At 52.0% G+C, this 16982-nt stretch overlaps 1 protein-coding gene across 12 annotated transcripts in view; it reads right to left on the reverse strand.

Moving 5' to 3' along the window:
- KDM2B (lysine demethylase 2B) overlaps positions 1 to 16982 on the reverse strand; it is a 118605-nt gene that overhangs the window by 77007 nt on the left and 24616 nt on the right. For 10 of the 12 annotated variants that reach the window (XM_081540062.1, XM_081540058.1, XM_081540059.1 and 7 more), the window contains 4 exons: positions 16160 to 16338; positions 15853 to 15959; positions 3686 to 3779; positions 2257 to 2410 (listed from right to left, as the gene is read on the reverse strand). In XM_081540062.1, the coding sequence (XP_081396188.1) occupies positions 2257 to 2410; positions 3686 to 3779; positions 15853 to 15959; positions 16160 to 16338 (534 nt within the window). The remainder of the gene's footprint in view (positions 1 to 2256; positions 2411 to 3685; positions 3780 to 15852; positions 15960 to 16159; positions 16339 to 16982) is intronic. The other 2 variants (XM_081540068.1, XM_081540067.1) reach the window with 1 other exon arrangement.

The following is a 16982-nucleotide window of genomic DNA, read 5'->3' on the forward strand; positions in this document are numbered from 1 at the left end:
CACAGTCATACCCCAGCTGGGGTTTACATGGCTGCTTCTTGAGACCTTTTCCGATTTGCCTAAGTCACCAAAATTAACACCCTTCCCATTCCAGATCAGGGAAAAGCAATGAGCCACCTCCTAGTTCAGCAAAACACCCTGTGAGAAAAAGGCCTGTCTTCCTGGGGAGGCTAGGGGTCTGCGCTTAGGGGACAGAATTGGGAGGAATCTTTTTTTATGGCCACACCACACAGCATTTGAACCTGTGCCCCCTACAGTAGGAGGGTGGAGTCTTAACCACTGGACCACCAGGGAAGTCCCTGGGAGGGATCTTGAGGGTCCCAGAGTTCAGCCTCACCCTGCCCCCCTTGTAGAGATGGGACAGTTGAGGCACAGAGAAGGGAAAAGATTAGCCCAAAGTCACAAAAACAACAGCAAGGTCAAGAGCACACCAGCCTTCCTTTGAATCCAGCAAGGCCAATCCTCTAAAACCCATAGAGTGGCCCTGAACCCACTGCAGATTACCACCTCCTCCCCATCTCTCCACACCACACGGGCCAGGGTGTGCTCCATAAACACTGCCCACCAATTGCAATTCCTTCCTGTCTCAAGCAGGGGTCCCAATCCCCCCCAAGTCAAGCAGGTCCAAAGATGGATCCGGGGCCCTGACAACAGAGTCACCCCTACTAAACTCCACCACCTCCGAATCCCAGATTTCCTGACCAGTGAAATCTCTGCCTAACTTTCTAGAATAACCCACGTGTGCAGGTCCCACATCCCCATGGCAGGAACTATCACCACAACCACTCCCCCTTCAGTTGACGCTACTGCTTGGCCCAGACCCAATGCCAACTCCAGTCCAACTCTCAGAAGCTAAAGTGTGACTATCTTCTCCATCCAATGAATCTTATTGGCCTCAAAGGATATGCCTACCCTAAGATCCACACTTATATTCAGCGGCAAATTCTCTGCAGGCTCCTTGGCATATAACCTCTACTTGTATACTTCCAGTGATGGGGAGTTCAGTGCCAAGCAGAGCAAGTCAGTCAAATACTACTTGGCAACACTTCTTCTTCCAGATGATACTTCAACTGGCTGACGGCCATTACCATACATTTTCACTTCCGGGTTGAAACAATCCAATTACTCCTTCAAATTTACCTCAGTTCAGTTCAGTTCAGTCGCTCAGTCGTGTCTGACTCTTTGCAACTCACCTGATGGGATATCCAGACTCTTTTCTCTCTCTCCAGGTTGATTTTTCCTCCAAATTACAACCCACAAGGAACACAATCAGGTGGCCTAACCCTCTCACTCACTCTTCTGTCCAGTGGGACTGTTACTTCCCCCATGCTGGGTAAAATGCTTCCACTAATGCAGCCTATGGAGAAGGAAATGGCAAGCCACACCAATATTCTTGTCTGGAGAATCCCATGGGATTGCAAGAGTTGGACACAGCTTAGAGACTAAACCACTACCAAGGCAGCCTAAGGGTCCCAGGTCCCTGGTCACATCCACTAGTGATTCAGCCTGTAACTGGCCAAAAGCCCTCAGCCCATCTCCCAGGAGCTGTAGGCAAATAGGTCTTGGCTCACTCAGTCCTCACTACCACCCAGTAAGTCTCCCATTTTACAGATGAGACCACTGAGGCACTGAGAGGTTAAGTCATTTCCAGGAAGTCACAGCTGGTAAACATCAGAGAAGGAATTTGAATTAGGGCGGGATATTCTGGCCCCAGGGCCCATGCTCTTAGTTACCGCCCTCTGTTGTAGTTATGGAGCTAATTATTTTGGGGGGGAAGGGGAGAATCCAAGTGCAGGAATTGACCTTGAGCCCAGTTACATTTCATCTCATTCTGCAGGAAGGAGGCTGCCACTCTGGGTGCATTCCCATCTACCCAGGCTTCCATGGGGTCTGTCCTTCCCCTGGGCCAACCCTCCTCTTCCCCCTCCCCAGCCCATAGGGTAAAGTCACCCCTTCCCTCCCCACAGGACCACCCTCATCCTCACTAGCAGAAATCTCAGCAGGACATCTTGGAGGAAGGCATTCAAACTTGCCCAGATTGGAAGGGCTCTGGCTTTCTCCCAGGAGAAAATCTAGCCCTCGGACAGGAAGAAACAGGTGCCACGTGAGAGGTTGTTTTCCCTGCAGCCTGAGGCCTGCTTCTCTCGGAGACTGCCCAAGGCCAGGAGGCCCAGAGAGACCCCATCGAGGGGCCTAAGGCCCTGGTCACAGGGGGCTGCTGAGAGACAGCCCAGTACCAGCCCTGCGGGAACCTACCGGAAGGAATGAAAAACGTGTAGCCCTGTTTCAGCTCAATTCTTTGGCATCGCTCCACACGGTCTCCCAGGAAGATGTCGCTCTGTTTGCCTGACAGCACCCACTCCTCATACAGTGCCAAATTGTGCAAGGTTGGAGGAATCAGCCAAAAGATCTTAGGAGGAAAAGGAAGCAATCGGTTAAAGATCCAGGCCAAAGTCTCTGATTTCTTCCAGGCTCTGCCACAAGCCAGGAGACAGCCCCACCTGCCTGGGATAGGGGAGGATGGGGAAGCACCTATCCCCGGGGACCCCTCTAGGAACCCCAGAGTGTCTCTGGAGCGGCTGGGAGGGCTGTGCTGCTGGTCTGGGAGGCCCCCTGCCCGCCTTTAGAGAATCTTCGTTCCAGCTGAAACACCAGAGTGGAAAGACTTTCTAGACTGGGTGGAACATTCTTTCTCCTGAGCCATGGGCTTGTGGAGGGAGATGGGGCGAGGAGAGGAAGGAGGATTTCTTAAGTTGTAGGATAAAATGGCCCAATAAATAAACCCAGCTTGCGCTCGCTCTGGAGAAGGAGGAAAAATATCTGGAACCAAGTGGGGTGACTTTCTACCCAGACTTTCTCCCAACACGTTTGGTTAAAACACGTGCACACACAGACCCAGAGGAGCAGGACGGCACACACATATTCCCAAGGAGCACCCACGTCCATGCAGGGACCCCTCCGTCCCCACATGGACAGGCACACAGGGGCAGACACAGCAGGAGCATCCTGAACACATGCCTCACCTCCTTTCCCTGGGTGATGTCTATCCCTCATGGAACATGTTCTTGGAGGCAGGTGGTGCCAGCAACTAGACTTGTAAGTTAAAAGGTCCCAGTGCTGGAGTTGAAACTATAGCTGGGGGAAGTGAATGCTGGGGGGTTCTTGGGAGCCAAATCTGGAGTTCTAATGTAGCCTAAGATGCTTCCCAGGTGGTTCAAGTGGTAAAGAACCCACCTCCCAACGCAGGAGACATAAGAGACTGGGGTTTGATCCCTGGGTCGGGAAGATCCCTGGAGGAGGACATAACAACCCATTTCCAGTATCTTTGCCTGGAGAATCCCGTAGACAGAGGAGCCTGGTGGGCTACAGTCCGTGGGGTCACAAAGAGTCAGACAGGACTGAAGCACACATGCTCCCAATCTGGCCTAAGATGCTTAGGACATTGATTGGACTGGGTGAACAGGGGTGAATGGGTGACCAGAAGTGATGCAAAAGAGTTGACTTTGATCTTTCCCTCTAGAAAAAGATAGAGTGAGGAGGTGGCCCCAGGGGGACCAAGTAGCCCTCAAAGTACTCACAGGGCAGGGGCTTGCTGGGGAAGGTGGGTGGAAGGAGAAAGGTGAGCCCCTCCATACACAAACAGCCAGGGATGCACAGAGATTTGAAGAGACTCAACTCAACTTACCTTCCCACCCCGGAAAACATGGTACCAAACGGAAGTGCCTCCAAAGTCGATGTGGAAGTCAGTGAAACAACCCTTCACGCTCATCAGACAGTACCTGCAGCACAGGAGCAAGGAAGCAGAAAAAACAATTCAGTGCCTGAATCACAGGAGGTGAGAAAAGAGCTTCAGAGATGCTTGACCTGCTGCCCTTTGATAAACGCTGACGCTGGGGAATTTTCTTTTTTTAAAAAACCCAAATCTAATTGGAGTTCCCCACGGGGGAAGCCCCTGTGATCACGTGATGAATCTCAAGCATTGGCTACCTGCCCCCAAGGCTGGGGGAGGCATCTTTGTTCTCAGGTTCCCGCCAGAGAAAGAACTGGCAACCCACAGGCCACTTCTTTCTTGCAGACAGTTTCTACTCTTGCCCCACCCCCACACCTCCTACCCAAGCATGAGGCTTCCTTTCTACTCCTTCCAGCTCCTGTACCTGCTGTTCTCCCAAGCTGCCAGGCCCCTGTGCAGCAGCTGGGCCCCCTGGAATTCAGTTGTAAACCACCTGCATTGCTTGCCAATTACTAGTCCCCATTCATCTCCTCCTTCATTCAACAATCAGTGACTGAGAGCCAAGCAGTGGTCCAGCCCAGAGCTAGGCATGGCACTTAGAGAAAAGCATAGACCCTTGACCTGAATGAAGGATGAAACACTCTTACTGGAACGCAGCCCTGAAAAAGTTAAATGGCAAGACAAACTGCAATTGATTGCAAAGTAAGCAATGCAGCTGAAAGTACAAGGGTATCAGCCACAAAAGACCACAGTGTTCGATTCCACGTATGAAATGTCCAGAGTAGGCAAATCTAGAGACAGAGAGCAGGACAGTGGTGGCCAGAGGCTGAAGGAGGTCAGGGGAGGAAATGGGGAGTGACAGCTAATGGGTACAGGGTTTTGTTGTGGGGTGACAAAAATGTTCCAAAATTGATGGTGGCTGCACAACTCCGTAACATGCTAAGAAACACTGAATTGTACACTTTAAATGGATGAATGGTATGTGAAGTACATCTTTAAAAAAGCTGCTAAAAAAAAGTCAAATGGTAAAGACCCTAGGGGTGGGATGGTGGAGAGGCAATGAGGGAGGGAAGGAGGGAGGGAGAGCTTGGCCCTCAGAGGCTGGGACAGACAGAGTGCATTTGGGAGAAGAACCTGCTTCTGAGCTCCAGCAACTGCCAGACAACCCATCCTTCCTTACTCAGCCGTCTCCTCCCTCCTCCCTCCACTTGCTGCCTTCCTAGGGGTAGGCAGAGCTCAGGAGGGGGATGGACAGGCTTCCAGGTCTGGGCCTGGCAGATGGCGGTGCCAGGGCCCCCTCCCTCCCACCTACCCCTTCCCACAAGAGCCACTGCTGGGGGCAGTCCACCAGGGCTCACGCTCACACACTCTGGCACCTCCAGAGGCCCGCACACACATGCTTACCCCACTGACCTCTTTTCCCCGCTGCACTTTGCTTTTCCACGGTTTTGGGGAAGAGGGGAGGAATGGGGCGGGGACGGGCAGGGAGGAACCTGCAGCTTAAGAGGAAATAATGGGGTGGGGGGGCGTGGGGCAGAGCTGGTTAGGAAGCTGGAGGGTTCCAGGTGGCCCCTCCCTCTGGTTGCCTTTTGCACCTCACATTCAGGTGGACCCGGGGCTGTCGGCAGTATGCAGGCGGCGTGCCCCGCGTCCCTCCTCCGGATAGGCTGGAAGAAGCCTTAACCATGTGTCTGCAGGAGGCTGACAAATCAGAAGGCCTTCCCGCACATCAGAGCCCCGCTGCCTAGCAACCCCATCGGAGGGGTGTAGTTGACAGCGCAGGACGCAGCCCAGTCACGAAGACAGGCGCGGGCTGCGGTGCTGGCGGTGCTGGCGCTGAGGCTGTTGAAGTCCCAGCTCCAGCTCCGGCTCCACACTCTGCTGCCTCCTCCCAGCCCATCCAGCCAGGTCCCCATGCTGAAGCCTGGGTGTTTCTCTTCTCTCCAAGGAACTCAAGGGGCAGGGGGATGCTGAAGCCCCCACCCCACCCCCACCCCCATGGACCACACCGGCCTCTTCTCTCTAAGCACCACTTCAAAATATTAGTCCTCATTTTCCTAAAACCATCTCTTCCTCTCGGTTTTCTTCTTTTTTTAATCTAACCTTGATTTCCACCTCCTCCAGGCCCCAGGCAGAACACAGTCTAGGAAAAACAACTTAAGTGTTCATGGGATGGAGCAAGGAGAGATGCTTCCTTTGGCCTGCAGCGGGACACTCTCCCCGGTGCCCAAAGCAGAAAAGAGAGCAGTTTTGGCTCTTGGGCCCCAGACCCAAGCCTGCCTGGTCAAACAGGTCACCCACCTCAACCTGCCAATCTCCAGCCCCAGCCCCAACCTCCCCAGCAAGTGTGGAAAGGGAATCCCTTCGAACTGTGGCTGCTACGTGCAGGGGAAAGTTGCACGTGCTTCTCCAAGTTGAGCTGGTGTCTGCTCTGCCCTCCCAGTCACCCTCCAGCATCCTCTGAGGCCCCTTCCAGACCCGCCTCTCCAGGAGAGGTCGCTCCTCCCAGGTCCCTCATTTCCAGGCGGCCAGGACCGACCCATCCCTCCTGCCGGGCAATTGCATGCTTTAGGGCAGCCAGTGGAGCTGGGAGAGGGCCGCTTCGGTCCCGGTGCCTGCAGCCTTCGCCCCGCCGTGCTCATCCCACGTCTCCTCTCACTCCCCCCTCACTCCTGCTTCTGGCTCTCTCTGGAGTGACGCCTTTGCACTGACCTCTAACAGCTTCCTCTTCCAAAGCACACCGCAGTCACATGGGCACCCCGGCTCGGTGCCACGGCCGCTAAGCTCTCGCGGCGGCCGGCCAGCCAGCCTTGGTTCCGCCTGGGCCGCGGCCGCCCCCTGCCCGGAAATCCGCGCCCCCCCCCCACACCCCCGCACCGGCGCGGGTGGTTTTCTGTGCAGGACACCTTCCAAGTAGGTGGCTGAATATCAGGCGCCCCCAAGCTAAGCCTTTGGGGGGTTCCCGCCTCCCAAGGCTCGGGCTGGTTGGGGAGGAGCCTGGTAGGTGGGGGCGCTGCACCTGCAGCACTAACTTTGGGGCGCTGCCGGGGGGTCTGGGGAGGCGGGACAGCCCCACCCCGCCCTTTTCCCTGCAACTTGGCGAAACTCCCCCCGCAGCCCAGGGGGCGTCCCCTCGGGCAAAGGTCTGGCGCGCGGGGGACGGGGGGGTGGCTGGAAAGCTGGCACCGGGCGATGGGGCTGGAGGCAATGAACGCGCGCACGCGTGCACACACACTACACACTTACACGCAGCCCCGGGAGACACAAAGAGCCGCTCCGCGACGCCGGCCGTTCAGCCCGCGGGCGGGTAGGCAAGCCCACACCCCGCCCCGGCGCGCCCCGAAGGAGTGGGGGCTCCCGGGCAGCCCGGGGCCCGCGGGGCGCCGCGCAGGGACGCCCGCCCAGCCCCGCCCGCGGTTACCCTCGGCGGTGCGGCTCCCAGGTGTCCCCTTGGGCGGCGGAAGCTGGACGCTTGCCCGGCCCCCGCGACCAGAGCCGAGCACCCTCCACGGCGCTGCCAGGCCCCGGTCGAGGACCGCGGAGCCCTCGCTTGCTGGCCTCCTTCCTTTCTCGGGGAGCCGGGCGCAGCCTGTGCTCATCCCCGCGCTGAAACTGAACACCCGCGCGGCTCGGCGGCCGCCAGGGAGGCGGAGGGAGGCCGCGGCGGTGACAAGGAAGCGCGCCAGACCAGCGCCAGGGGACGCCGCCGCCGCCCACGGCCGCCCCCTCACCCGGGCTGGGTGGGGACACCAGGATAGCTCTCTCCACCTCTGTTCTACTGGCAGGAGCCCGGGGACTCCCGCACACACGTTTTCAGGGAGTCCTGCTGTTGAAGGCGACGACCCAGCAAAACTATCTTCCTGAAATGCGCCCATGGGGCAAAGCTATAGGAAGGGTCAGTGCCAGCAGGTGAAGGGCTTGTCAGATCCCGGGTGTGGCAGCCCAGGGACCAAGGACGCTGCTCTGGCCTTAAAACACACTGCCAGTATGACCTTGGACAACCACTTCCCCTCTCTCAGCAGGATCCTTGTCCTGAGGGCAGGGAGGTGACCTGAAGTTCATTTGCTATCTAAGATGCTCTTGCAGCCCTTTTCCTTATCTGCCCCCTTAGTAGCTATGTAACCCCACATCATAGAACTCCTGTGGAAATTCACTGAGATAGACACTTTGATGATTAATCCAATCTTCACAACAACCCTGTAAGCTCATTCCCAGGATTGTATCCATTTTACAGTTGAGAAAGCAGAGAGGCTCAGAGGTAGTGACTCACCTTGATCACTACCCTTGAAGTGAGGTACTTATCCAAATAGCCTGTCTCAGAGTTTCTCAACCATTCTCCCCACATCTCCCTGGTAAATCCCAAGACTCACAAACAGCAGAGTCTGCAGGTTACAGCCAAACCTCAGACACTAACTGAAGGAACTGTTGTTTAGTCACCAAATCTTTTTTTGTGACCTCGTGGGCTGTAGACGGCCAGGTTCCTCTGTCCATGGGATTTCCCAGGCAAGAGGACCAGAATGGAGTCTCCTGCATTGGCAGGTGGATTTTTTTTTTTATCACTGAGCCACCAGGGAAGCCCTAAAGAGTTAGTCCAGCTCAAATAAGAAGCCTCCTTCATCCCAGGCAGGCTCAGCAGGACAACAGCCCACTTTTCATCCCACCCTTCCCCCTCCTCCTCCCAAACTACAAGAAGGGCAGGAGATGGTAGTATGCTGGCTGCAGGGACAGAAATCAAACTTCTTTCTTTAGCCAAATCCCATTCCCCAGGCTACCAACCATTCTTAATGAATAGGTTCCAATTATCAGGTGCTCATAATAATAGCTGTTTACAGGTATGATAACATTTTACCCTTAAAACAACCCAATCATCCCCATTTTAGGGAAGTGAACATTAAGCCATTTCAAGGTGGTCAATACCCTGGTCCAGGGTGCTGCTTTCTGGTGTCATTTACAGGATGGCTCACGCATTGGAACCTCCCTGATGGCCTGCTGTGAAGTTAAGCTGTTAACACCCTAGAAAGAGTTGAATTTTTTACCTTATGAATACTTTGCCTATTTAAAAGAAAAGATAGTCATGACAATGATTATCCCTGACCTTGGATCTGAGCACCAGTCATTCAGTTAAATGATCTAAGAGAGGAGAAGGCCCTGACAACAGGATCAAGCTGTCCACACGGGAGACATATTACCTTTCTTTTTTTTTTTAACTTTGTATTTTGGCCGCATCACCAGCATACAGGACAGTTCCCCGACCAGAGATTGAATCCAGGCCTTCTCAGGGAAAGCACCCAATCCTAACCACTAGGCCACCAGGGAACTTCCCCATGTTACTTTTAAAGTCATGAATGCCTCAGCAACCTAATTCATCCGTGTAAATGCAGCACCCAGCAACAGCCCTATAATTATTCTAATCAGTTATGTGAACTGGACCAAATCTTTCCCCACTCTGGAACTCAGCATCCCATTTGTTAAACTACTCAGGGCCCTCTAACTTATGGCCTTCACAGATCAAACCAGGCTCTGGATCCACTTGGTTTGGCCAGCACTGTTTTTTTTTTTAAAAAAAGGCTTTTTTTTAAAATGTTGCCTCTCCAGTTATCCAGAAGTCACGCCAGCTCCTACTGACTTACGCTCAGCCGCTACATGCATACTGCATTGAACAACTGTAATTTCAGCTTCCATTTATCTGTTATGGATGTGACAGTTGGACCATAAAGAAGGCTGAGGGCCAAAGAATTGATGCTTTTGAATTGTGGTACTCTTGAGAGTCCCGTGGACTGCAAGGAGATCAGACTAGCCAATCCTAAAGGAAATCAACCCTTTGGCCACCTGATGCAAAGAACTGACTCATTAGAAAAGACCCTGATGCTGGGAAAGATTGAGGGCAGGAGAAGGGGACGATAGAGGATGAGATGGTTGGATGGCATCACTAACTCAATGGACATGAGTTTGAGCAAAATCCAGAGTGCTGCAGTTCACAGGGTTGCAAGTAGTCCCATACAACTTAGCAACTGAACGACAACAAAAGTAACCTGCTTCCTATATTGCTGAGATTTGTGTGCTAAGTGTCAAACACAGCACCTGGGTCCATACATGGCACCACAGGAAAGGACAGTTTTCTTTGCTCTTCTTTTCGAGGTACAAGGAAAAACCCAGGAATCCAGAGGCCTGGGTCCAGGGCATGGCCCATGTATGACATCAGCAGCCTCTCCATGTCAATTTCTCTGTGTGATATATTACACAGGGGAAATCATTTATGATGCCAGCAAACATGACTGATGAGAGTAAGAAGGTAAATATGGGTTGTAGAGATGTCCTATGCAAATGTGAGGGAGGGTAGATTAGAAAGCAGTGGATGCCAGGATTCTACTGGCAGCTGCAGCCCCTGTGTGTCTATACATGAGGCCACATGGACAAAAACATTTTATCCCAACCACATTTCACATCCACTGTAGGCTCCATTCTCCCTTTAGCATGGCAAGGAGGCAGGGCAGGGATGACAGGATCCCCACTTTGTAGAGAGAAGAGAAGATCCGGACTTCCTTGATGGTCCAATGGCTGAGACTCCATGCTCTGAATGCAGGGGGCCCAGGTTCAATCCCTGGTCAAGGAACTAGATTCTACATGACACAACTATGAGTTTGCACGCTGCAATTTTAAAAAATCCTGCCTGCCACAGCTCAGACCCTGGGCAGCCAAATAGATAAATAATTTATTTTTTTTTAAAAAAGGAGATGAAACACTTGCCATAGCTACAGGGAGTAGCAGAAGCAGCCCCAAAACTTGGTCTTTCCAGTGCCTGTCTTCATCCTGTTTCACCTTTGTACCCCCATATTTTTCCCCTGTTCTTCCTGCCACTTCCAGAAAGTACACAGGGAGAAAATGTGATCAATTTTCAATTTTGGGGGAGCCAAGTATATGCTTTATATGGCATCCCATTTAGGCTGGGCTTCTGAGCTCTTTTGGTCCACGGTATATCTCCAATACACCAGCAAACCTCATTTCTGCAAGCCTGGAGTGTGAGCAGGCGAGAAGAGAAATGACTTGCCCATTTCTTTCTGAAATGCGTTAAAATATCCTACAGTCCTAAGTGAAAAACGTGCGCCCATGTCACAGACCTAGGAGATCACTGTAGAAGTTGTAAAACGTGTCCAAAAAGCCTCTGAATGCTCCTCCACCCCTTCCAGAGGCAGAGCCAGATTCCCCTCCCTTGAGTGTGCACTGGATTTAGTGACTTGCTTTTAACTAACTAGAACATGGCAGAAGTAAACAGTATGTCAGGCTTCCCACGTGGCAGTGTTGGTAAAGAATCTGCCTGCCGACGCAGGAGACACAGGAGATGCGGGTTCAATTCCTGGGTTGGGAAGATACCCTGGAGGAGGAAATGGCTATCCACTCCAGTATTCTTGCCTGGAAAATTCCACAGACAGAGGAGCCTGCCGGGCTATAGTCCATAGGGTCACAAAGAGTTGGAAACGAATGAAGGGACTTAGCATAATCAAAAAAGTGTGTGACTTCCAAAATTAGGTTATAAAAGGCACTGTAGCTTCCTCCTGTTCTCTTTCAAACCACTCCTGATGGAGGGTAGGAAGCTGCCATGTCTTGAGGACACTCAAGCAGCCTTACAGAGAGACCCACATAGTGAAGAATTCAGGCCCAGGCCTAAGCTGGTTTGGTTTATTTTTTGGCCGCACCCCATGGCTTGTGGGATCTTATTTCCCTGACCCGGGATCGAACCTAGGCCCTGGGCAGTGAAAGTGCAAAGGCTTAACCACTGGACCATCAGGGAATTCCCCAGGTCTTAAGTTTTAACCCAAGCGCAAGCAAGACTCTGAGCCATAACTACCCACCTGCGTCACACCCATATTCCTGCTGTACAGAAGCTGTGAGCTGATGCTGCTAAGATACACGTTTTTTTAAGTTGTTAAGTTTAAAATATAATGTAGCAATAAACAACTAACAGGGATACTTCCAAATCATTGTCACTGTTTGTACAACTGTAAGGAATTTCCCAAGACAAATAATTCTGTATAGTCAAAATGTTTCTACAGGACAGCAATGGGGGGTGGGAAGGACGTAGCAGAAATAGACGGTAACGCTGATATTCAGTCCACCCTGTCATCATCTTTTCCCTTTATCCTGCTTATGACACTTATCACTTCCTAATATATATTATAATTTAGGATAATATAATAATGTAGGCTAAATTATAATATAATTTAGAGCTTCCCTGATGGCTCAGACAATAAAGAATCTGCCTGCGATGTAGGAGACCCAGGTTCGATCCCTGGGTCCGGAAGAGCCCCTGGAGAAGGGAATGGCAACCCACTCCAGTATTCTTGCCTGGAGAATTCCATGGACACAGGAGCCAGGCAGGCTACATACCATCCATGGGGTTACAAAGAGTCAGACACAACTGAGCGACTAACATATACACCCACACACATAATATAACTTATCCTGGCCTGTCTCTTCTCCCAGCCAGAATACAAGCTCCATGAGACGAGGGACTCTGTTTATTTATTCACTGCAGTCTACCAACTACTTAGTGTCTTGCACATAATACACAGCAAATGCAAGAGGTAATTAATAACTAGTGTATGTATATATATATATATTTTGGCTGCACCATGCGGCTTGTGGGATCTTAGTTTCCCAACTAGGGATCCAGTGGGAGCCACAGTCCCAAACACTAGGCCACCAGAGAATTCCCACAATAGTATACCCTTTACACATATTTTGTCTCCCACAACGTTGCAACTACCCCCTTGACAACTGTCTCCACCCCTTCCTTGCCTGAAATTCCTGAACAAAAATCCATTAAAATTCCTTACCTCCTCACCATGATCAAAGGACATAAATCCTGGAACCAGGGAGGAAGTAGTCATGGGTTGGTAACCCTCCTCTCAGCCCGCTGCAAACCCTCAGTTCAGGTGACGCTTCAGCTGTTTCCACTCTCCAGGCACCTCCAGCATGAAAACTCTGATTTCTAGCAAGTGGCGTTTTAATTAAATTCCAAAGAACAATTCTATGATCCCAGAGAACTTCATCATCATGGGATTTTTACCTTGTTTATTAACTGAAATCAGCATTCGTTTCAGCCGAATAAATGTACTACTTCCAAGGAGACAATTTCCTTCCTAACAAGCTTCAAATCCTATAACAAGTTCTAGGCCACTGACAGGGTTTGTAAATCTATTTGACACATGAACCAACCAATATGTCCAAGACATGTGGTTCTAGAAAATTATGGGTGACCCTTTTTTTGGTAATTAGATAGAACTCTCAGTGTATTAACAGAGCTTACTATTTAAATGAATCTTTCAATAAAGTGAAAAATACACTGAATATCTCAGACAGGCAAGGTAGACATTACTTAATTGAAATCTGTCACCCAAGCCTGTCTATTTCACCTTCCTAAATACGTGCCCATTTGTGCTCTGCTCTCCCCTAACCGTGTCCCATTACCCATCCTCAGGTAGATGATGCAATGGCTGCTCCTATCAGTCTGCCCCCACACCTTCTTCAATCCACACTGCAACTGCAGAATTTGCAGAATGCAAATCTGAACACACCCCTCTCTGCTTCAACTCTCTGAGGTTTCAGGGGACTTCCCTGGTGGTCCAATGGTTAAGACTTTGCCCTTCCAAATGCATGGGGTGTGGGTTCAATCCCTGGTTGGGAAACTAAGATGCCACATGCCGAGTAATCAAAAAATAATTTTTTTTTTTGGTAACTCAAGAGGTTTCTGATTGCTCTTAGGAGACATACAGACCCTCATGGCAATCCACTCCAGTATTTTTGCCTGGAGAATCCCATGGATAGAGGAGCCTGGCGGGCTACAGTCCATGGGGTCACAGAGTGAGACACAACTGAAATGACTTAGCACGCACACCAGCCTTATGACTCTCTTACAACTCCTGTCAGCCTGGCCCACCCCTCATCCTGCATCACTGACCCTCCCTCACTCTGCTCCATCCCACTGGCCTTTTTGGCAAGTCCTTCAGCTCCACCCTCCTCCCAGCCCTCCCCACCACCCCAGGCTCTCTGTACACAGTCAGAAAAGCTCTTCCAAGGTCTCTTCACTTAAATAACTTCTCTTCCCTTCAGGCCGCAGCTCAAGGTGGCTTGCTCTGCCCTCCCTGACCTGACGAATCCCTTGGTATACGCGCTATAGCACCAAGGGTCTCTGCCTTGTGACCTCATCACAACTGCAAACTTCCATTTGTTTCTCTGATCATTGGATTAATAGGTGTCCTGCATAGACCATAAGCTCTATGAGGGCAGGGAGCTCACACAATTTTCTCCCCACTGTATTCTCAGTGCCCAGCACCAATCAGATGTTCAATATATAGGTGGAATCAATCGATCGATCAATCAAAGAGAGCCAGGATCTGCCTCTAATCTGAGTCCCACACTTGTTCCTCAAGCTCTGCCTCTGTGATTCCATCAAGGCCCTTTTCACTTGCCTACCTCCATCCCTCCTCACTTCCCTCCCATCTCCTCTGTCCTTTAAAGCCCATGTCAAATATCCCCTCTGAGAGGATTTTCTGAGGCCAGTAGCCAAAAAGGACTCCTCTTCTCCCCATTGCCCTTCTGGGAACCTGTTTCTTTCTGCCTAGGATGAAAGCTGGCTTCCCTGGTGGCTCAGATGGTAAAGAAATCGCCTGCAATGCAGGAGACCTGGGTTCGATCCCTGGGTCGGCAAGATCCCCTGGAGGAGGGAATGGCAACCCGCTCCAGTATTCTTGCCTGGAGAATTCCATGGACAAAAGAGCCTGGCAGGCTACAGTCCATGGAGTAGCAAAGAGTCGGACACAACTAACACACACACACAGGATGAGAGCTGCACCTTGCCCTTGCGTTAATGGCCCGTTGTTCTCCAGAAGGTAGGGGCTTTTAGACCTGTTTCTCTTTTACTTCCCTGTCCCAGGGTCTCCATAAATTTTGCTGCGATCGCATCAAAACAGAAAAGAATTGAAAACCTTCCTACCAACCCCACCTTGAGCCCAGTCTTTCCCTTCAAGGCAGCCCAGATCCAAGGGGTATTAAGGAGCATCAGCTTTGAGAAGAGAAAAAATGCCTGAGAAGTAATTAAACAGAGAGAGAGAGCTTGAAAGCAAAACACTGGGAAGCCCAGGGCCAGCGTGCTGGCCTCCCTTACAAAGCCTGGCACAGAGTTTGCATTCAATATGCACTGAATGAAGGGCTGAGTGAATGAGAAGTTCACAGCCTTTAAGCTCCTAGGGGCACTCCTGGCAGCAGGGCTCAGCAGAGAGATGCTAATGGATTCAGAGCCACTCCAGCCAACTCTTCTAGGAAGCACAGAGCACCTGCCTGGGCCGCCAGCATCTCATTCTCATTTTAGAGGTGGAAACAGAGGGCCTGAGATAGCAGGAGCCCCAAGGTGACTTCATCATCCCAAGGGTCCGCCACTCAAATCCTAGAACACAGAGGTGCTCGCAGCCACCTCTGCCCGTGTTAAATAATTGGTCTCAGGACTTGCTGGTCACGCTGCCTGTAGTGATGTCCTCGTAATTAGATGTGGCCAACCTTACCAGCACAGCACCAACCTCCCCCTTAGAGGACACTGTCTCTCTAAGGAGTGTCTGGTGAGGTAGTGGCCCCTGGCTTTATTCAGAGAAGGTTCTTCTCCATCAGAGGTGCCTGGTCTCAACAACAGGAAGCAAAAGAATACCAGACCCCTATCCAGCCCTCGGCAAAAGCAAAGTGGCCATGGTGGGTCCCTAGAAAATCGACTCCTAGGACACACTGTCACTTAGAAGGAATAGATGAATGTTTGACAAGCACGCACACACATGCCCGTGCACACACACACACACACACATGCACAGGGAGATGGTTTCCATTACTACTCCTCCTCTTCAGATCACATCCCCCTGGGCGGGGCTGGCAGGAAGGCCAAAGAACCATCTGGATGAAGAATCCAGACCCAGGGCAGAATGCAGAGCCAACCTGCCCACACTCAGGAACCCCAGCACTCATATCCCAGCAGCACCCCAAAGAACTGTGGCCTCAGCCCAGGCTCATTTCCAGCCCTCACCCCCTCCAAGGCTGAGAATCACCCCCTCCAGCTCCCGCCACCAGCCAGCCAGTCTTACTTCTTCACTTTCGGGTACTTCATCTCTGCAATGGCGTTCGTGGCTTCCGTCTGCTTCTCCTTCAAGTGCTGAGGCCACATGTTGTCCACCCAGTCCACCAGGTCTACCTGAAATCCAGCCAGGCCACCGTCAGCGCTTCCTGGCCCCAGGTGCCCTTAAGTCGGACCCCATCACTGCCTCAAACTTTCTCCTCCTTCCTGCTCCCAAATCCCTCCTGCTCTCCCCCCATGGGCAGGTGCAGGCTGGCCTTGAGCAAGGAGAGGAGGGGGAAGGTGACCAGGGAGGGGAACCGTAACCAGGGACCTACCACGGTGGGACGCTTGACCAAGTGCTCCAACTTGGTGTGGCTGAACTCAAGGCTGATGACGTTGTACAGCTTGTCCCGCTGGGCCTCGGGCGTCTCGTAGTACCGCACGAACTGGGACATGCTCATCTCCGTGCCTTTTTGGGTGTTCACGTCCATCACGTCCACCAGCCGCCGGCTACCTGAGGGCAAAATCCACAGGCTGGTGGCTCCAGCCAGCTAGGGCTTCCAGATCCTACCTGGGAGGCCCCGCAAAACAAAACCTACCCCTAACCCAGCAACCTACACCCCTACACCTTGTCTGCTCAATGACATCATCCCATCAGTGTTCCCCACTGAATCGCTCTCCAATCTTTAAAGGAATCCCTCTTCAATCAATCTGTTTCCCTCTGCAACTAACTTGCCCCCAAACGCTCAGTTATTGAGGAGCAGAGCTGGGATTTGAAGCCAATTCCATCTAACGCCAGCACCAAGGTTCTTAACCCCCAACCCCGGCCCCTGCCCCCTGCAATACTGAATCTTGATCACATGCTAAGGCTGAAAAATGATCCCTGCCTTCAGAGGCTGGCTCCTCGCCCCATAGATCCCAGGAAGCCTTGGAGAAGCACTTTGGTTTCGAGTCAAGAGTGCAAATCCACCAGGGGGCATCCCTGAACTTTGCTGGAAATTCTGGCCGAGCTCTGGACAGTGCCCGCTCCTTCCTTACCAGGGCTCCTGGAACAAGTGGGCTCTGCTCAGCTTTTCTGGAAAGCCCACCTGGCAGAGAACCAAGAACAGCCGCCTCCCCCCTCAAGCTCTCCCCACTTTCTGGCCAGCCTCCAGCCTC

Source organism: Giraffa tippelskirchi, chromosome 11 (assembly GCF_054371585.1).
Source record: "Giraffa tippelskirchi isolate mGirTip1 chromosome 11, T2T-mGirTip1v1.2.pri, whole genome shotgun sequence".
In the NCBI taxonomy this organism is placed as follows: domain Eukaryota; kingdom Metazoa; phylum Chordata; class Mammalia; order Artiodactyla; family Giraffidae; genus Giraffa; species Giraffa tippelskirchi.